The following is a 22,414-nucleotide window of genomic DNA, read 5'->3' on the forward strand; positions in this document are numbered from 1 at the left end:
AGCACACCACTGTGGCCATGTAGCAAAGCACAGGGCATCGTAAGAGGCAGCACACTGTGAATGGAGCTCACGTATCATTCAGATGTACAACAGATAGCAGTTCTAAACTTTACAGTACTTGCACATTGTTTGTTGGCTGCACACCTTCTTATCATTTGGAGAACAGACGTGCAAGTGGATGATGAATGTTGCAACTGCAGAAGAAAAAATTGAAATGCTTGTGATCTGCGGAAAATGTAGGAGGATTGTTGAGGATGCTGTTGTCTCATATGCTAAGAATTTTCCAGAGAAAGCTCACTCTCATTCTTTCTTTTACAAGGTAGTGAACACTTGTATGTTGGATGGCAGCATACAGACCGGCAAAAGGAAATGAAGGAAACATGTTACAGGAGAAGTTAATGAAATAGCTGTACAAACAGCAGTGCACCACAACCCATGGATGAGCAACTCGCAATTACACCACAAATCTGGTATGTCCATAGGCAGTATTGTCACAATAGTGATGTGTCACTGCATCGAGAATTTCTTGGCACTGATTTCCGGAAGCGGGTAGTGTTTTGTGAGTGGGCACAGCAACAAATGCAGCCGAGTCCCACATTCTCTGCCGAGGTACTATTTTCCAATGAGTTCATTTACAAACCATGGTAGCATTAACTGAAATAATATGCATTACTTGAGACTAGACAATCCTGATTGGTTATGGCAAGTTGATCATCAATTACCTTAGTGAGTTAATGTATAGTGTCACATCATGGGGAACAAACTCATTGATCCATATTTTATTGATGGCAGATTGAATGGACACAAATATCATAGGTTTTTGGAACAAGAACAACTGGAACTACTGCAGGATGTTTCCCTTGACATTTGACAACTTAATTGGTTTCAGCATGACAGTTACTGAGCGCATTATGCTCTTGAAACACAGGAGGTATTAGACCGTGTTTACACTGGTCGGTAGATCGGACGTCCTGTTGATTGGCCTGCTAGGTAGCCAGATTTGATGTTGCTAGATTTCTTTCTGTGAGGATATTTAAAAGCTAAGGTGTACCAACAAGTGCCAACAGGCCATGAAGACATGGTCAACTGCATCAGAAATGCTTGTGCTGACATTCCCACAGGTATGCTTCTGCCTTATGTATGCTCATTTGAAAAGCAGATCACTTAGTGTGTTGAATTTTTCAGTACTACTTTTGATCACTTACTCTAAATGGAAAAGTAGAGTAGTGTTTACCTCTAGCCATGGCCACAAAGAAAATGCTTCAGACAAAACATATATAGATTTTTCAGGAGAATCATAATCTGCAATAAAAATGGGGGTTCCCATTAAAGATATCAAAGTTGACCCCCGCCACCCATGGAGTGGGGTGGGAGGTTGAGTGTGGTATCATTGGATGTCCCTCCTCTCTCCAAGATAATAATAATAATAATAATAATAATAATAATAATAATAATTTGGAGTAGTGAAATGGAGTAACAGAGATCTACAAGCACTCAATACACTTACACGATCACAATGCCACAAATATAGAATAAATCACATACATTCAGCAACAGAAAGATTCACATTAAGCAGAAAGGAAGGAGGAAGAGGATTTATCGTCATAAAAAACCTACATTATGAACAGGTAGACAATTTAAGAAAATTCTTTCTAGAACGAGCAGAAAGTAGCAAAATACACAAAGCAATCACTCATATAAATACATTGGCTACACCATTGCAATTTCATAACCACTTCTACAACCCCTTACACATACAAAGAAAGTAAATTGGAAAAAGAAAACACTACATGGCAAGCACCTGTATCATCTAACACAGCCACACATCGATTAAGACGCATCCAACACATGGCTACGAAAAGGCAATATATACAGTGAGACGGAAGGATTCATGATTGCAATACAGGATCAAACCAGATATTACAGCAAGCATATAATTACAGATCCCAATACCACAACAGATAAATGCAGACTTTGCAAACAACAAATAGAAACAGTGGATCACATCACAAGTGGAAGTACAATACTAGCAAACACAGAATACCCCAGAAGACATGACAATGTAGCAAAAATAATACATCAACAGCTTGCCATACAACATAAACTAATAAAACAACACGTTCCCACATAGAAGTACGCACCACAAAATGCACTGGAGAATGATGAATACAAATTATACTGGAACAGAACCATTATAACAGATAAAACAACACCACATAACAAACCTGACATCATACTCACCAATAAAAAAGAAATTAAAACAACTAATTGAAATATCCATACCCAATACAACAAATATACAGGAGAAAGCAGGAGAAAAAATTGAAAAACACATCCAACTGGCTGAGGAAGTCAAGGACATGTGGCATCAGGATAAAGTTGACATTATACCAATTATAATATCAACTACAGGAGTCATACCACACAATATACACCAGTACATCAACGCAATACAGCTACATCCAAACGTATATATACAACTACAGAAATCTGTAATTATTGATACATGTTCAATTACCCGAAAGTTCCTAAATGCAATATAACATATACCATACAGTTAAAAGGAAGTCACGCTTGATCAAGGTCCACGTCACTTTCCATTTTTAACCAGACCTAAGGTCTGAGAAAGGAAAGATAATAATAATATAAGATTATAACTCTTTTTGATCTGATGTGTAGTTTTCAAAATATTTCAATGTCTTCAGTTAAACTGAACATCCTGTATAATCAGTAATGGAGATGCCTGATAGCTGGACAGCACATTTAATTTTTCTTAGTAATGAGCATCTATTAATATGGTGTGGTGGTAACTGTTGGTCTTTCCAAGTATAAACATTATTAAGTGAATGTATCATTGGCATAAATGTTGGTATGCATACAGCAATACTTAACTGATTTAGTCTTGTTGGAGGTGGTATATACTTGTCTTCCTCCAACCTCTGAACCAGTTTACTCTACCAGTTATTGTGGGAACTACAGTTTAACACTGCCTCCAAACCAAGGTGTAACTTGGTATTTTTCACATTTTAAAATTATTGCCAGAGGTGTAGGAAATGATAAGTGATGGGGGAAGGGGGGAGGGGGTGGAGCAGTAGTCATTTCATTTTTTTTTTTTTTTTTCAAATAGTGTGAATGATTACAAAGAGACTATAGCTGTAATGTTAACTAATTATCAGTTCAGTTTCAGACAGATGACAAAATAATCAAAAGTGCCTGCAGCACTCTGCAGTGTGAATGGTGTTGTTGCAGGCTGGTTGGCAGTGACCCATGCTGGTGGAGGCTCACATGCAGCAGCTTCCACCCTGGCAAGTAGGAAGAGCATCAGCACTTCATGATGCTGATGTTAGATAGAATGACTGCCGATGACCCCACAGTTTGACACAGTCTAGATGTCAGCAGCACTATGTGTTGTGCTGCAATGGTGTTCTGCAGTGGTGGACACCCGCATTTAGATGACTCAGGCTGAGCTTGCACCCATTGTGAAGGCATAGGATAAGTGCCACGTGTGGGACACAGCCTGCTGTTCCCTGGCAGGAATCAGACACAATAGGCACAGATGGTCAATTAGTCGTATTTTGGGAGCAAGTCCCACAAGCATACCCATTGCAGGTGGCACCTGGTGTAACCTGGTCTTGAACCCATGGCTTGAGCTGGCACTACCCAGATACCCAGTCATCTCATCATCTGATATGTCCCTGGTGTGATGGTGGTGCTGCTGGATTACCAATTAATCTACCTAGAAATTCATTGCTATTTATATGGCTTGGGTGCACACTTGTTACATTAAAACCCCGCACTCAGTCATGTAGCTCATAACAAGAGTTTCACCATGGTGTGGTCATACCATTCTGCCCACTCTGGCCATTATCATGGCACAGTGCAGTTTTCTGCTGAATATGGCTAGCCCATCTCGCAAATGCTTTGTGTACATGTTGCTATGACCTATATGATGCCACACTATACTTACTTCCCAGTGGTAACTTAAAGCAATGTTACACTGTGACTCCTTACAAATTATTCCAAGTTCTACTAAAACTAGATTGTGATATTACAGTAATTATGTACATGGTACTATGTTCCATTTCAAAGCTCTCTTTTAGGATATACTATATGAAACGTGATGACTTACTGAATGAATTAATATAATGAGGAGTTCATAAGAATGATCATTAAGAACAACCTAGCAATCAATTAAATAAAGTGGCGGTTCAAGAACATGTAGTAATCCACAGTTGAGAAGCATTTAATTTACCAGCATGGGTTATATTTTCTAGTACTACAATTTTCAAAGTAGCCTGTGACAATGGTACAGATATGCTGTGTACATCCTGCCAGTCCATATTTGGCAAATATCTTTTAATTTATCAACTCTTGCTTAATGTAAGATGTGTATGGACTCATTTTTCAGTTACCAGATTTACATTTATAGCTTATAAATTAATTGAACATCTACCTTTCTCCTGATAGTCAGCAAGGTCAATGTGCAAAGCAAGAAAAATAAAAGGGCAATAACTTTCATGAAACTGTCTGTACAATATGCACCTTCCTTTGTAATTTTCTCTTGGCTTATAAATGTATGAATGGCTTTTGGACACTCGCCCAGCATTTCTTTTGTTATTTCAGGCATATTATGCTCTCATCATAAGAGGAAGGCTGAAACATGGAGAGACTGTTCTGATTCATGCAGGTAGTGGTGGTGTGGGGCAGGCAGCTATCTCAATTGCACTGCACATGAACTGTACTGTGTATACTACAGTTAGTAACTATCATAAAAAACAAACACTTTGTTCAATATTCCCACAGGTAAGAGCTATAGTCAGCTTATGCATGATAAACAAGACTTGGAGTGATAAAATTATTGTAATGATAAATGCATTATTGTTTGGCAGTATATAAAAGTAACTCTCAAGAGATGCTTGTGCTTCTGTTGACTTTGTTTTCTCTTTTTTATCGCAGCTGAGGGAATGCAACTTTGCAAATTCAAGAGATACAAGCTTTGAACAACATATTCTGAGGGAAACTCAAGGAAGAGGGGTGGATCTTGTTCTCAATTCTCTTTCTGGAGATAAACTACAAGCCTCAGTTCGATGTGTTGCTGAATATGGGCGCTTCATCGAAATTGGCCAATATGATCTGTATACAGACAAACAACTAGGTAAAATTTGTTTCTGTTCATTAAAACAAATGCACACTAAGAGCTCACACTTACCTGTTCTGCAGGATGCAACTGTTGATCAGAACTTTATCAATCTCATGATTAAAGCAACAGAATTATTCATAAACCAATGATTTTGTAGGAGGCAGATTTATATATGAAATAATGCTTCTTCGCTGTGGATAATTACTGCTTGGTGTAGTAATTTCAATGCCAGAAGAAGATAAAATAGTAATCTTACTTTTTTAAACACTTTCCATGTTCTTAACATGTGTCAAGTCCTAAGTTATAACTTCATCAGTTTGTTCAGATTTTTAAGTAATTTCTGTTTACATAGTTAAATGTCATAATATTATAATTTGGGAGAGCAGATACTTGTTGCAGTCCTCATAAAAACAGATGACTTATCATAGCTTCTAATTGTGGCAATTTCCTGTTTGAATCCCTTACTTGTACATGCACATCTCCTAAGTAAGAATATGTGATGAGGTATCAAGTTACATTATTCTTTACAGAACATCAGATTTCAAATTTCACAGTGGAAAGCTTTGAACTAATGATTCTTCTGGTTCATCACCTTTCATATATTATAATTTTCTGAAAGGCAGGTGCCTATAAACCAAAATACTACCAACACTAACATAAAAATTACACATATGAAAATAGTAGAATGGACTATTCCTAAGGAAAGTGTCATTATCATTTCGAAGTTTGTTTTCATTATTAATTTTAATTTTTTGTTGGTATTAATGGTACAACTCCATGTTTATTGTTCTAAATTATGGTATTGTCTTTGACAATCCATTTCCCCCCCTCCCCCAACCATGGTACCTAACTCCTCCCCGGACCCAATCTATTTTGCTGTCCACATCCCTACAATCAGTGTTGCTGCAGGATTTAAGATGAGAATTTGGGTGTCTGTATTTTTAATGGGAATGCCGTTAAGTTTGAAATAAAACTGAAGGAAGAGCTAAGTGTCACACACCAGTGAGATGACCTCATTCTTAATTGTCTGCGTGCTAACAGCTACTCCTCTTTAAATCAGTTGTTGCCTGTCCTCATTTTTATGTACTGAAATAAGTTTGTGCTAAAACTGAAAGAAGGGCTAAGTCTCACACACCACTAAGATTACCTCATTCTTAATTGTGTCTGTGTGCTACTGACTACTCCTCTTTAAATTAATTGTTGCCTGTCCTCATTTTTGTATTGTGAAACTGAATGAAGATTTCAGAAATCTTTTGCATCTGTCATTCCCCTACCCCAGTCTATATATATTCTCTAATAATTGTTTCCTTTTCCAGATGTGTGGTTACTAAATCCATAATTAGATTTTTACTCCCTGCCACATCTTTTAATTCCTCTGTTCGATCACATGTTCTCCCAATTTCAATACTACTAATTTCTTTTGAGAGTATATTTTGGAACATGGTATTGAATTAGGCTGATCTTAGAGCATTGGATTCCCTCCACTCTGACAGTGATGGCTTGTCAATGTAAGGACAGTAAGAAACAGAGATACTGTATGCGTGGGATCCGAAGGACATATTCTCTCTTTACCAGAATTCTAGATACACTCAGCAGAAAAGAGAGAGCAAATGATCTTGAAGGAGTGGGCAGTGGAGCTGCAAACAAGTGCACTACTGTGTGTGGGTTGTTCTTCATCATCCTGATTAAATTTGGGGTTAATAGTCTGTTGTACTGTTTTGCTTAAGAGACAGATATACAGTGGGCTGCTTTTGGCAAAGAAGCAAGTTTATATAAACTACTAACAGATCCAGCTATTGTTTCACCTGTGAGTGACAATAACAGATACATTTTACTTGTAAATTTCCCACATGAAGTACCTTTCTGACAACAGGTATTTATCATACATAATATTACATGTTTACCAGTGTGATAAACCAGTCAAGATTATCCAGTTGTCATGTGTCAATCTTCCAATGGCAGTGTTCCTTCATCTGTGCATATTCTGTGGCTAGTGTCATGTAGTGAACAAACATACTTGTGTGAAATAATAGCCTCTATACCCTTTAGTGATGGATTGGTTACAATTAGTGTGGCTGTTCATTACGAAGTCAACAAGGGAATGGCGGCTGCATCCACGCAACAACAGGCAACAGCTGGGGGTTATGGCAAGGATGCAGACCGGTAGTAGCTCACTATAACAGTCCCAACAAGTCAGTCACTTTATTACAAATCATGAAGCTACTCTCAGATGCTTCTGTGTAATGTCCATGCATCTTATGTCATGCACTGAGGTAGGGGCATGCAGCAACTAGCTGGCAGGTCGAGAAGTATGTGCCCCAAAATATTGATGATATCTTGCCTGCTACTGGCATGCATCCCAGTTAGTAATACTACACTGTGTTAGTGTCATCGGCTGGAAAGGCACTGCGCTGACAGAATCGAGGCACGTACCCTGTAGGTGTCAAACAATTTTACAGAATCTATTAGTAAAAAAATTAATTTTTACGTTATGTGGATCTCTATATGTCAACTTCATGGTGAACTGCCCTTCATTTCATTAATGGTCATAGTTATTGTGATATTTCACATATAAGTCACATACTGCAAAAAAATTAAAAAATGTTGAAATGAAAAATAGGGTTCGCTATGAATTTGTATTTGGTGCATATTAGACCAGATATTGCTGTGTATGAAATGTAGCTATTATTTTGAATTTTTCTTTAAACTTGAGAGGGGATCAAGATCTGCCTACTGTCTCAATAAAAGGGGTTTATGTAGCACATTCACTTCTGATTGCATGTGCATGAGAATGTAATATTCATAGCATCCTTCATATCTCACAAACAGTTCGAGATACCACAAGAAGATGGTGGCAAATGATAGCAGACAAAGAAGACAGTATTTTGCCATATACTTAAAATACAGAAGTTTCTTATCTATGGTGATATTGCAGATGCTATAGTTTTTATTTTATTTTTTCAAACCAATTCTGTAATATTTTGAGTGATCGACACCTAGTGAAATGAGAATTTATTAGTATGAAAATCATGAAATTTCTTCTCTTATGTTATATTGCAAACCAACACAATGAGGTTTTTCATAAGCTGTTGACCTCTTTTGTCACTGATTGCTTGTTTACTAAGATATTCTGTTTCAGGATTCTGTCACAATAGCCACTGCTGTCAACAATAGAAATGTAGCTTTTACTCATAACTGGTGATACTTCTTCAAACTAGCCTTTTCTCATTTGTAGAAGCATCACGAGTTATGAGTAAAAGTTACATTTATCTTGTTGACAAGTTTAATATTGCCATTTTGTTAAAACACAGTACAATTTGCACAAAATCACCTTTCAGTAGCTATTGCAACATTATCCTGAAACAGATTGTCTTATTAAACAAGCAACTCATGACCAGCGGGATCAATAGGTTGTGGAAAACCTCATTTTGTTGGTTTGTGGTTACATAAGAGAAGAAATTTTATGTTTTTCATACTTACAAATACTCTTTTCACTAGCTGTCAATGACTTAAAAAACTGCAGTACTGATTTCAAAAAAAATTCTCACAATTTAAAAAAAAAATGCATCACCTCAGTTTCAAGACCTCTGGAACTTGTACAGAAAATTGGAATAGAGATCAACATAAACATCATTTCTGTCCTTTTTATTGCTCATGGAAACCACACATTGTATGTTTACCTCCATACAGCGAGACCTTCAGAGGTGGTGGTCCAGATTGCTGTACACACTGGTACCTCTGATACCCAGTAGCATGTCCTCTTGCATTGATGCATGCATGTATTCATTGTGGCACACTATCCACAAGTTCAGCAAGGCACTCTTGCTCCAGATTGTCCCAGTGATTCAGTGTAGATCCCTCAGAGTGGTTGGTGGATCACATTGTCCATAAACAGCCATTTTCCGTCTATCCCAGGCATGTTAGATAGGTTTCATATCTGGAGAACATGCTGGACACTCTAGTTGAGCAGTGTCGTTATCCTGGAAGAAGACATTCACAAGATATGCACAACGGGGGTGTGAATTGTCATCCATAAAGATGAATGCCTCACCAATATGCTGCCAATATGGTTGCACTGTCGGTCAGATGATGGCATTCACATATTGTACAGCCATTACAGTGCCTTCCATGACCACCAGCATACGTCGGCCCCACATAATGCCACCCCAAAATATCAGGGAAACTCCGCCTTGCTGCACTCACTGCACAAGGCATTCACCCTGACCCGGTTGCCTCCAAATACGGCTCTGTTGATTGTCCTTCCCTCTTTCCTGAAGAAGCAACCATTGGTTGCAAAAGCTAGTAACTCTGTGTGTGTGTTTGTGTGTTTTGTTCATTGTGCCTGTCTGCCGGCGCTTTCCCCCTTGGTAAGTCTTGGAATCTTTGTTTTTAATATATATACACTTCTGCAAATGGAAAAAAGAACACATTGACACCGGTGTGTCAGACCCACCATACTTGCTCCAGACACTGCGAGAGGGCTGTACAAGCAATGATCACACGCACGGCACAGCGGACACACCAGGAACCGCGGTGTTGGCTGTCGAATGGCGCTAGCTGCGCAGCATTTGTGCACCGCCACCGTCAGTGTCAGCCAGTTTGCCGTGGCATACAGAGCTCCATCGCAGTCTTTAACACTGGTAGCATGCCGCGACAGCATGGACGTGAACCGTATGTGCAGTTGACGGACTTTGAGCAAGGGCGTATAGTGGGCATGCGGGAGGCCGGGTGGACGTACCGCCGAATTGCTCAACACGTGGGGCGTGAGGTCTCCACAGTACATCGAAGTTGTCGCCAGTGGTCGGTGGAAGGTGCACGTGCCCGTCAATCTGGGACCGGACCGCAGCGACGTACGGATGCACGCCAAGACCGTAGGATCCTACGCAGTGCCGTAGGGGACCGCACCGCCACTTCCCAGCACATTAGGGACACTGTTGCTCCTGGGGTATCGGCGAGGACCATTCGCAACCGTCTCCATGAAGCTGGGCTACGGTCACGCACACCATTAGGCCGTCTTCCGCTCACGCCCCAACATCGTGCAGCCCGCCTCCAGTGGTGTCGCAACAGGCGTGAATGGAGGGACGAATGGAGACGTGTCATCTTCAGCGATGAGAGCCGCTTCTGCCTTGGTGCCAATGATGATCGTATGCGTGTTTGGCGCCGTGCAGGTGAGCGCCACAATCAGGACTGCATACAACCGAGGCACACAGGGCCAACACCCGGCATCATGGTGTGGGGAGCGATCTCCTACACTGGCCGTACACCTCTGGTGATCGTCGAGGGGACACTGAATAGTGCACGGTACATCCAAACCGTCATCTAACCCATCGTTCTACCATTCCTGGACCGGCAAGGGAACTTGCTGTTCCAACAGGACAATGCACGTCCGCATGTATCCCGTGCCAACCAACGTGCTCTAGAAGGTGTAAGTCAACTACCCTGGCCAGCAAGATCTCTGGATCTGTCCCCCATTGAGCATATTTGGGACTGGATGAAGCGTCGTCTCACGTCCAGCACGAACGCTGGTCCAACTGAGGTGCCAGGTGGAAATGGCATGGCAAGCCATTCCACAGGACTACATCCAGCATCTCTACGACCGTCTCCATGGGAGAATAGCAGCCTGCATTGCTGTGAAAGGTGGATATACACTGTACTAGTGCCGACATTGTGCATGCTCTGTTGCCTGTGTCTATGTGCCTGTGGTTCTGTCAGTGTGATCATGTGATGTATCTGACCCCAGGAATGTGTCAATAAAGTTTCCCTTCCTCGGACAATGAATTCACGGTGTTCTTATTTCAATTTCCAGAAAGAAACTTCCACATGGGAAAAATATATTAAAAACAAAGATTTCAAGACTTACCAAGCGGGAAAGCGCCGGTAGATAGGCACAATGAATAAAACACACAAACACACACACAGAATTTCGAGCTTTCGCAACCAGCGGCTGCTTCGTGAGAAAAGAGGGAAGGAAAAGGAAAGATGAAAGGATGTGGGTTTTAAGGGAGAGGGTAAGGAATCATTCCAATCCCGGGAGCGGAAAGACTTATCTTAGGGGGAAAAAAGGATAGGTATATACTCGCGCACACACACATACACGCATATCCATTCCATACATACACAGACACAAGCAGACATATATGTCTGTTTTGTCTTTGTTTTTAATATATATATTTATTTAATATAGAAAGAAACTTCCACATGGGAAAACTATATTAAAATATATGTCTGCTTGTGTCTGTGTATGTGCGGATGGATATGTGTGTGTGTCGAGTGTACACCTGTCTTTTTTTTCCCCCTAAGGGAAGTCTTTCAGCTCCCGGGATTGGAATGACTCCTTACCCTCTCCCTTAAAACCCACATCCTTTCGTCTTTCCCTCTCCTTCCCTCTTTCCTGAAGAAGCACCCACCGGTTGCGAAATCTAGTAATTCTGTGTGTGTGTTTGTGTGTTTTGTTCATTGTGCCTGTCTGCTGGCACTTTCCCGCTTGGTAAGTCTTGGAATCTTTGTTTTATCGCAAAGATTGGCTTATGCCTCAATGCCACAATTCTGTCAGCATACTGCCTCACCAGACCTGTCTCTCCCTCTCTGCATGACATCACATCAATCACATCATCACATGCCCAAGCTGCAGCCTGGAGTGGCCCACCAGTGTACAAGGACACAGTTCCAGAAGGTGAGCTTTGCTCTAGTACTGCAGCTGGCAGCTGGCTGGGCTCGTGGGCTGCTTGCCAACCCTTAGTGTGGAGATGCCTGGTGGGTCCCCCTCAGCATAGTCAATCTGCTGGGCTGTGGATACCTCTGCTGAAAAGTCACAGCTATTTATAGGAGACAGTGGCTCATCTGTTGTGCTGCTGCGCTGCTTCCAGTCGCATTTCAGACATTTCTGTCCACCATTGGGGAAACTGCTTCTGTTAGACCCCTGTCTTATTGCTGTGCTGGCAGGTTCATAGCACTGGCCCTTGTGTGCCTCGCAGTGTATAAAGAGTCCCATTACTGTAACTGACTTACCAGCTGCCTGCGGCTTCTGCAATGCTGGATTGTCATATTTCCACAGAATTGGCAAAAAATGGTGATAACACAACAATAAGTTTCTCATGCAGCATTTAATTGGTAAATGATCTGCAGTCCTATCAGCATGCAGCTACATACTGAACTATTGAATTATACCCCCTTTCAACCATACTGTGTTGACTGCAGCAACTTACCCTGACAGTAGAAGTTTTACTCAAATTGTGACGTCATAGGGGAATGGTAGATCCTTGGCCTAGTAGTTCTTGAAGAGCTCAGTTCTTGCATCTGCCATCAATCATATGACAGTGATGAAATTGTCGAAGATCTGATGTGTGACATGTCTTGCAGAGACCAGCCTGACTGACAATATCACAGCCATTTGCCTTGCATTCACTGATTTTACAAAAGTGCTCTCTCTTCATGTGACCTCTACTTCAATTTCTCTCCAGTGTAAATGGGTACAATTATATCACTTTTCACTGTTTATATTAACCTGATATGTGACCATCTTTTGTGTGTGTAATAATACAAATATCTGTTACAGCATTCACTAATTAATTGACTACTATCTTACGATCATATGAACATAAGTATTCAAACCCTTTTTCATTTAAATTCTCCCTCACTTCGAATATTTCACATTCTAACTTTTATCACATGCAATTAGCCAGCACAATGTGTATTTATTTATTATGATGATAATATAACAATATCAAACATTAGAAGTCAAAGGTGCTAACAGCTAATCTCAGTGACACAGAGAATTCTGTTTACAATGTAAAAGTGGTTTTATTGCATATTTTTTCACAATAAACTCTAAGTTGTTTGCTAATTTTTTAAGTTAGTGACTTTTTGTAGGTCTTGGTGTGTTTCTGAAAAATATTTCATTTCATGGAGTCCGCCTGGATGTACTTTTTGGATCTCATCATGATGATGAACTGTATCAGCTGAAAGAGTTAATGGAGGAAGGATTAAGAAAAGGTGTTGTAAAGCCTTTGCCCAGGAAAGTGTTTTCAAGAAATCAAGCAGAAGAGGCTTTTAGGTGAATCCTATGATTACTTACTTAAATTTTGTCACAGTTTTGTACTGAAAGTGTTTAATTAAACTGTCATTTTCTCACACTCATCATCATCATCTGCAGCCTCTTTCTTCTTCACACTATCCTTTATTCCAATGATCCACCTGTCTGTCAGTCATCCTCTAGGTCTCATGCCTCATATTGTCATTTAGTGTGAATGTCACAGTACCCAGCCAACTGCCATTCTTTTTTTAACATTCCCCTTGTATCTTAAACTTGTCTTTTGCCACATTGAATCACTGGCATATCCATGTGGTTGCTTCTATGAGAGTTAATTAAAAAGAAAGTTTCCTTAATTCTCTGCTGATGAATACATAGCCCTGTTTCAGGATGAAGAATGTAATTTTATTTCATAGTCACTTGTTAGATTTAGAAAGTCTTTAAAAGTAGTGAAGCAGTTGTCACATGAAAAACTGCTTGAAATATTCCTGACAAGAAATATACCTTTTTGATCATCCTCCTTACTACAATCTCACTTCACTTGCACTGTCAATTTCTCTTCTGTAGATATTTATCCACAGCACCAACAGATAAAACACTTAAGTGCAGTTAATAAATGTTTGAAGCAATTTATTTATTTAGACATATGGTATATTTTAATTCATACATGTTGTATCATTACATACAGGCCTTGACATTTTGATTATACAGTAACAATTACATACTGTATTCTACAGTTCAGTTACAATTTGAGTAAAACTTTTATAATTACCAAGAGGAGGAAAGCTTTGAAGCAGAACTATGAAAGCAGTTGAATGGACGAATGATACTTGAATTCATATGTAAGGAGTGAAAGATCAGGGTATGAAAATGTCCTGGGAGCAGAAGGATCGGCAAGTAGAAAGGAACAAGGATATGGAGATAGAAAGGAAGAAGGAAAGAGAGTGCTGGAATTCTGTAAGAGAAATGGTGTAGTGAAATATAACTCCTGATTTTGGAAGAAAGAGAGCCACAAAGTAACATGGTACAGCTGGAATCTATTGTTCAAATCTTTGATGGATTACATTCTCTATAATTATGAAAGAAATAGGCTGTAAAGGATGTAACAATACTACCTCTTGGGGCAGTAGATGGCAACCGCCATCTACTAGGGATGAGTATAGGAATCATGAAGGAATGAAAGAAGACAGAGAACCAGGAAAGGAGAATTAGAGTTTCATTTTTCTTTACGTAAAATAGCATAAAACGTGAAAAGATTGTACAGTTGGGTTATAGTCATATTTTCCATTTACATTTTGTCACAGCAAATCTACACAATTTCATTTAATTGTTTTTTGCTCTCTCCATCAATTTAACTGTAGCATACCTCTTCATTATTTAACTCACATTTCTGGAAAGTAGCATAAAGTTTAAGTTGTTGTTACAGAAACTTTGCACTGTTGTTTTTGTTTACATACAGTTGCATATAGACCAAATTTGTGGAATCATATTTTCGTGTTTATCTGTAATTCAACTCACTTATTCTTAATAAACTATTACGTTTATAATGAGTGAAAAGTACTTGACTTGCCATAGAACTGTTAGGATGGGGCTTTGGTGTGACAGGTGCTGTAGTTTTTTCCATGTGGGTGACTGTAGTGGCATGGAAGTAGGGGCAGTAAATGAGACTCATCAGTGGTTTTGTTGAATATGTAGTAGAGACAGGAAGATACTAGAACAGGAGGGAAAATTGCTGCCGTTTAGGCTGCGGAAGACAAGGCCAGGGGAGATCTTGACAGGTTAAGGAGGTAGAAGGGCAATGAGAGGTGGGAAGTGGCAACAGGCAACAGGAGGAACAGGCCTAGAACTTTGTCTGACAGCTTCGTGGTGAAATATGGGAAATAGATTTGACCAGTTAGAAGCTGGTGAGCCTCAAGCAGTTGCAGGTGTAGACAGGGCACAACAAACTTTCAGCAGCAAATTGAAAAGTAAGAATGTAAGGAAATCAGTAAAGAGAAAGAAAGTGTTGTTGTTAGGTAGTTGCCATGGAAGAGGTGTTAGCCAACGTTTGCAGGATGAACTAGGATCAGAATACCAGGTCACCAATTTTTTTAAAATCTAATGCTGGTCTGGAGCTGGTGACAGAGGATTTAGGATCACTTTGCAAAGATTTCACGAAGGAAGACACCATGGTTATAGTGAGTGGGCCAGGTAATAGTGTTGACAGAGGTTCTGGGTACAGTATAGAGTGTGACCTGGCAAAGATTACATCAGCATTGAAGCATACTAGTGTTGAGTTTGTACCTGTTCTCGGGTGCCATTACTGACCTCATTTGAACTCTTTTATCAGGATAGTTAATTCTGAGCTGAAATGAAATGTCGTGTGACGAGGGCCTCCCGTCGGGTAGACCATTCGCCTGGTGCAAGTCTTTCGAGTTGACGCCACTTCGGCGACTTGCGCGTCGATGGGTATGAAATGATGATGATTAGGACTACACAACACCCAGTCCCTGAGCGGAGAAAATCCCTGACCCAGCCGGGAATCGAACCCGGGCCCTTTGGATTGACAGTCTGTCGCGCTGACTACTCAGCTACCGGGGGCGGACAATTCTGAGCTAAAACTGCTGCATTATATTGGGTGCAGGGTCACATTTTGTTGTGGTTCCTATTGATTCTCTCAATAAGTGGGAATACTAGGCATGGCCTCCACCTCAACAGGAAAGGGAAGGGCAAACTGGCTGGGAAAATAGCAGGAAAGTTAAAGGGGGGAGGCACTGTCATGGGTGATAAAATACCGGTGGTTATAGGGTTCAGAAAAGGCTCTTTTTTTAGGGTACGGAGGACAGAAAGAAACCAAGTTTTAAGAGAGGTTAGGATTGAGATAAACCTTCAGTTTGAGAAATAAACTAAAATACATAATTCTTTATTATTACATCAGCAAACACAGCTGTTGGTTAAGAAGTTTCAACTTCAGCAGAAATTTCAACTCTACCCAATTTTAACTCGGTCATTGTGAAATACCACCTACCTTTATTGCATCAGAATATTCGAGGACTGAGAAATAAAATTAATGAATTAATTATCTGCATAGGTGAATTAAGAGTCCTCAAACCCAGCTGACAATCTGCTTCTCTGAACATCGTGTGACGACTGGTATAGAACTTTTAAGTGTTACAGGATTTAGGATAACATCTCATATTTTTAGAGCAGAAATGAAGAAAGGAGGAGTTGCATATTCATTAGGAACTGTCATAAATTTAAGAACATAGACATTCATAAATTTTGCCTAGAACAGCATATGGAAGCATGTGCAACAGAAGTAGAATTTCATAAATAATCCTTCCTAATATTAGGTGTATATCAAGCACCTGCAGGTAACTTTAATCTGTTCATAAATCAAATTGAAGCTGTAGCGGCCCGTAACCAAAAACAAAGAAATAGTGGTTACTGGTGACTTCAATGTAGATTGTTTTAAAGACTCTCCCAATAAGAATGCATTTGACTTAGTAATGCTATCATTCAACTTAATTCCCACTGTAAAGTTACAAACTAGGCTAGCAAATTACTCCCAAACAGACATTGATAATATCTTTATAGAAAAGTCCAATGAACAAAATTATATTACAAAACCAATTGTCAATGGCCTCTCAGACCATGACATCAGTTCCTTCTGTTAATTGTTTATACTGAACAGGATATAAGATCTGTTAAATCTGAACTCAAGTGGGTAATCTATAAGCCAAAAATTGATTATTTTAGGACACTCCTCAGAGACATTCACTGAAGTGATGTTTACTGTGCTCATGACATGAATGAAAAATATAACACTCTTGCTAATAAAGTGCTTACCTTATTTGAACACTGTTTTCCCCCAAAATTAACCAAGGTTAGAGCAAAATCTACAAAGAAGCCTTCGATTACTCAAGGAATAGAGACATCTTGTAAAACAAAAAGAAAAGTGTATCTGTAAATCTGAAACAGTTCTGACATTGATGCTACATCTACATCTACATTTATACTCTGCAAGCCACCCAACAGTGTGTGGCAGAGGGCACTTTATGTACCACTGTCATTACCTCCCTTTTCTGTTCCAGTCACGTATGGTTCACGGGAAGAACGACTGTCTGAAAGCCTCCGTGCGCACTCGAATCTCTCTAATTTTACATTCGTGATCTTCTCGGGAGGTATAAGTAGGGGGAAGCAATATATTCAATACCTCATCCAGAAACGCACCCTCTCGAAACCTGGCGAGTAAGCTACACCGCGATGCAGAGCGCCTCTCTTGCAGAGTCTGCCACTTGAGTTTCCTAGACATCTCCATAATGCTATCAGGGTTACAAATAACTCTGTGACGAAACGCGCCACTCTTCTTTGGATCTTCTCTATCTCCTCCATCAACCCAATCTGGCATGGATCCCACACTGATGAGCAATACTCAAGTATAGGTCGAACGAGTGTTTTGTAAGCCACCTCCTTTGTTGATGGACTACATTTTCTAAGGACTCTCCCAATGAATCTCAACCAGGTACCCACCTTACCAACAATTAATTTTATATGATCATTCCACTTCAAATCGCTCTGCATGCATACTCCCAGATATTTTACAGAAGTAACTGCTACCAGTGTTTGTTCCGCTATCATATAATCATACAATAAAGGATCCTTCTTTCTATGTATTCGCAATACATTACATTTGTCTATGTTAAGGGTCAGTTTCCACTCCCTGCACCAAGTGCCTGTCCGCTGCAGATCTTCCTGCATTTTCTGCAATTTTCTAACGCTGCAACTTCTCTGCTATAGCACATTACAAGAAATACTGCAAAATATTAAAGGCTGTAATACAGACATCAAAGCAAATGTATTACAAGGAAAAGATATTCATATCAGATAATAAAATAAAGACAATATGGGATATAGAGGAGGAGGAAACTGGTAGACCCTTACTTTTTCTTGTGTATATCAATGACATTTCATCAGTAACAACCCAGATGCCAAGTTTGTTTTGTTTGCCAATGATACAAACATTGCAATAAATAGCAAACCAAGTGTAGTCTTAGAAAGGTTGGCTAATAAAATATTTTGCGGACGTTAATCGCTGGTTCCTGGTCATTCTTTGTCACTAAACTTTGCAAAAACACACTACATGCAGGTCACAACTTGTAATCGGTGTTTCACGAGTATATGCCTAACATATGATAACAAGCAGATAGAGGAAGTGGACAGTGTTAAATTCTGTAGATTACAGCTTAATAATAAATTCAACTGGGAGGAGCACACCACAGAACTCCTGAAGTGTCTAAACAAATCTCTATTTACAATGCGAATTCTGTCAGACATAGGGGATATAAAAATGAAAAAAACTGTCATACTATGCTCACTTTCACTCCATAATGTCATATGGAATTATTTTTTGGGGTAATTCATCAAGCCAAGCTAATGTTTCCTGGGCACAAAAACGTGCAATATGAGTTATATGTGGTGTGAATTCGAGAACACCCTGCAGAGGCCTGTTTAGGGAACTAGGGATACTAACTACTGCTTCCTAATATATTCATTCGTTAATGAAATGTTTCATTTAAAATATATCATATTTTCAAACCAATGGCTCAGTTCATGGATTCAGTACTGGAAATAAGAATAATCTTCCCAAGGATTTAAAGTCACTTACTCTTGCACAAAAAGGTGTGCATTATTCAGGAACACACATTTTCAATAATTTGTCAGCAGCCATATAAAGCTTAACAACCAATGAAATTCAGTTTAATAGAAGCCTAGAGGATTTATTGGTGGACAACTCCTTCCATTCTATTGATGAATTTCTCAGTAGAACCAACTGATTTGTGTGTGTGTGTGTGTGTGTGTGTGTGTGTGTGTGTGTGTGTGTGTGTGTGTGTGTTTGTTTGTTTATAAAGTACAGTCCTGTACCATTTCAGTGCAGTAACGTGTTCTATGTAAACCAATTTTGTAATAGATCTATTATATGTTTATCACCTTACAAATTAAAAAAAAAAGTTTTCTTAAATTTTAAATTCAGTGCATTACTGCGATCTTATTGAATGAGTGTTATAAAAGGATCCTTTCATACAGTGTTAAATAAAAAAATTTCTTATATGTTCTACATCCTGGAGGACCTCCTCACTATGGATCAATTGGAATGAAAGTAAATGTGATCTAATCTAATCTAAAAACTACAGGGAAAGCATGTCAAGGAAGAATAACAGGTGATTATAATGGAAATATTACCTAGGGATGAAACAAAAACAGGAGTAGAGGAATGGGGGCAGAAGCTGCAGTAGCTGTATTCGGAAGGCCGAAGGAGACACTGTGGTGGGGGTGAAACAGTCAAGGAGATAGTGAGAAGGAGGAACAAGGCATTCAGACTGTTATTCCAAGAAAGGATCAAATTAGCAAGAGGAAGAGTGAATTTTCTCATTTTGAGAGATGTGATCTGTTTTACTAGCTGAAAAATATTCAACAGTGTAGACCTCAGAAAATATTTCTTCATTTAAGACAACTGGTTTCGACATACGCTATGTGATCAAAAGTATCTGACACCACCAAAAAGAAAGCGCCGGTAGACAGGCACAATAAAATAACACACAAAATTACGAGCTTTCACAACCAGCAGTTGCTTCGTCAGGGAAGAGGAAAGGAAAAGGAAAGATGAAAGGATGTGGGTTTTAAGGGAGAGGGTAAGGAGTCATTCCAGTCCCGGGAGTGGAAAGACTTATCTTAGGGGGAAAAAAGGATAGGTATATACTCGCACGCGCACGCACACACACACACACACACACACACACACACACACACACACACACACACACACACTCCATACATATACAGACACAAGCAGACATCATGAGAGATCCGAATGGGGAACTCACAGACATCAAATGTGGTCAGGTGACTGGGTGTCACCTGTGTCATCCGTCTGTATGAGAGATTTCCACACTCCTAAAACATCCCTAGGTTCACTGTCTCTGATGTGATAGTGAAGTGGAAATGTGAAGAGACAGGTACTGCACAAAAGCATACAGGCCGACCTCGTCTGTTGACTGACAAAGACTGCTGACAGTTGAAGAGGGTCATAATGTGTAACAGGAAGACATTTATCCAGATCGTCATACAGGAATTCCAAACTGCATCAGGATCTACTGCAAGTGCTATGACAGTTAGGTGGGAGGTGAGAAAACTTGGATTTCATGGCGCTCATAAGCCTCACATCATGCTGGTAAATGCCAAACAATGCCTCGCCTGATGTAAGGAGCATAAACATTGGACAATTCAACAGTGTGAAAACATTATGTGGAAAACAAATGACAGCACACAATGTGGCAATCCAATGGCAGGGTGTGGGTATGGCGAATGCGCAGTGAATATCATCTGCCAGAGTGTGTAGTGCCAACAGTAAAATTTGGAGATGGTAGTGTTATGGTGTAGTCATGTTTTTCATGGAGGGGGCTTCCACCTGTTGTTGTTTTGCATGGAACTATCACAGCACAGGCCTACACTGATGTTTTAAGCACCTTCTTGATTCCCACTGTTGAAGAGCAATTTGGGGATGATGATTGCATCTTTCAACATGAACGAGCACCTGCTCATTATACATGGCCTGAGGCGGAGTGGTTACATGACAATAACATCCCTGTAATGGACTGGTGTGCATAGATTCCTGACCTGAATCCTATAGAACATGTTTGGGATGTTTTGGAATGCCAACTTCGTGCCAGGCCTCATCGACCGACAACACCTCTCCTCAGTGCAGTACTCCGTGAAGAATGGGCTAATACCCCCATAGAAACCTTCCAGCACCAGATTGAAAATATCCCTGTGAGACTGGAAGCTGTCATCAAGGCTAAGGGTGGGCCAACACCATATTAAATATCAGCTGGAGGGTGCCATGAACTTGTAAGTCATTTACAGCCAGGTGTCCTTCAACTTTTGAGCACATAGTGTATTTTGCTGTAATCATAAAAATATTTTTGTTGCAAAATGTGTTCATTTTATATTGAACCTGACAGTTGAAGAGGGTCATAATGTGTAACAGGCACTCACTTGATGACTTGGGATGAGATTCAACGTAAAATGAACACATTTCACAACAAAAAGATTTTTAAGAATTGAAGATAACAGCAAAATCTGTTGAAACCAGTTGTCTTAAATAAAGAAATATTTTATGTGATCTAGGCTGTTGAATGTTTTTTAGCTAGCAAGAGAAGAGTGTAAGAAAAACAAGAAAGTGGCAAATAAGACAATGAGTGGGGAGGGAAGAAAGTGGATGAAAGAATGGACAAAGTTTATGAGGAAGATAGCAGAGCAAATAAGAAAGTACCATATGGAATGGTCAAAACTAAGTGGAGAGGTCTGAGAGAGGATGCAACAATGTTAGATAGAAATGAGAAAGAGGTGAATAACAGAGATACACTGAAGATAGTGTTGATGGAGTACTTTTAGCATTTTCTAAATCCAAAAGGACTTGGAGAGGAAGATAATAGACTATGGGAGGTAGAAGTAAACCCTGGGGAGGGGGGTGGGGGAAGACTTGACAGAAAGAAATGAAAATGGCAATGGATAAAATGAAAGGAGGAATGGCACTAGGTAAAGGCAAAATTCAGAGAGGAACAGCATGGCTTCATATCTCGGTGGTCAACTGTTGACCTCATATTTGCAGTGAGACAGTTCCAGGTGCATCACTATAAATTTGGGCAAGATGTTGTGATAGCCTTTCTTGCTATAGAAGAGGCACTTGATAGCGCCTGTAGAAGAAAGGTCTGGGAAGCAGTAGAAAACAAGGGTTTGGAAAAGGAGACAGCAAGCAGAGTGGAGGAGATGTGCTGTGAAAGTTTGAGTTGTGTGAAAATGGGAAACGAAAGGGCAGGTCTGTTCCAACAGACAAGTGATATGAAACAGGGCAGTGCATTGCCACCTCTCCTCTTCACTGTGGTCCTGGATGAGATATTGACTAAGGAGGCAGAGAAAACTGGAAAAGACAAGATGAAAGCTTCAGTGTTTTCTGATAGCTTGATGATTGGGGAAACAAAGAGGAGGAGATTCTGGAACTGCTGAATGCTTGAGAAGAAAATGTGAGACAGTATGATTTGACTTTTAGCGTCAACATATGTGAGATTCTGGTTGCAACTAGAAAGAAAGATAGACCAACTAGCAGAATAAGTATTGAAGCTGACCAGTTGAAGAGGGTGGAATGTGTTTAGTACTTGCAAAGTACTCATAGTATGCATAGGAAAATGGAAGAAGTGAGGAAGAGA

General features: G+C 39.9%; 1 protein-coding gene across 1 annotated transcript in view; it reads left to right on the top strand.

Moving 5' to 3' along the window:
• The window catches only part of LOC126353899 (fatty acid synthase-like), a 416,829-nt gene that overhangs the window by 319,648 nt on the left and 74,767 nt on the right, over positions 1–22,414 (top strand). Inside the window, exons 25-27 of the mRNA XM_050003123.1 lie at positions 4,624–4,803; positions 4,957–5,155; positions 13,010–13,193. Coding sequence (XP_049859080.1) covers positions 4,624–4,803; positions 4,957–5,155; positions 13,010–13,193 — 563 coding nt within the window. The remainder of the gene's footprint in view (positions 1–4,623; positions 4,804–4,956; positions 5,156–13,009; positions 13,194–22,414) is intronic.

Source organism: Schistocerca gregaria, chromosome 3 (assembly GCF_023897955.1).
Source record: "Schistocerca gregaria isolate iqSchGreg1 chromosome 3, iqSchGreg1.2, whole genome shotgun sequence".
Classification (NCBI taxonomy): Eukaryota; Metazoa; Arthropoda; class Insecta; order Orthoptera; family Acrididae; genus Schistocerca; species Schistocerca gregaria.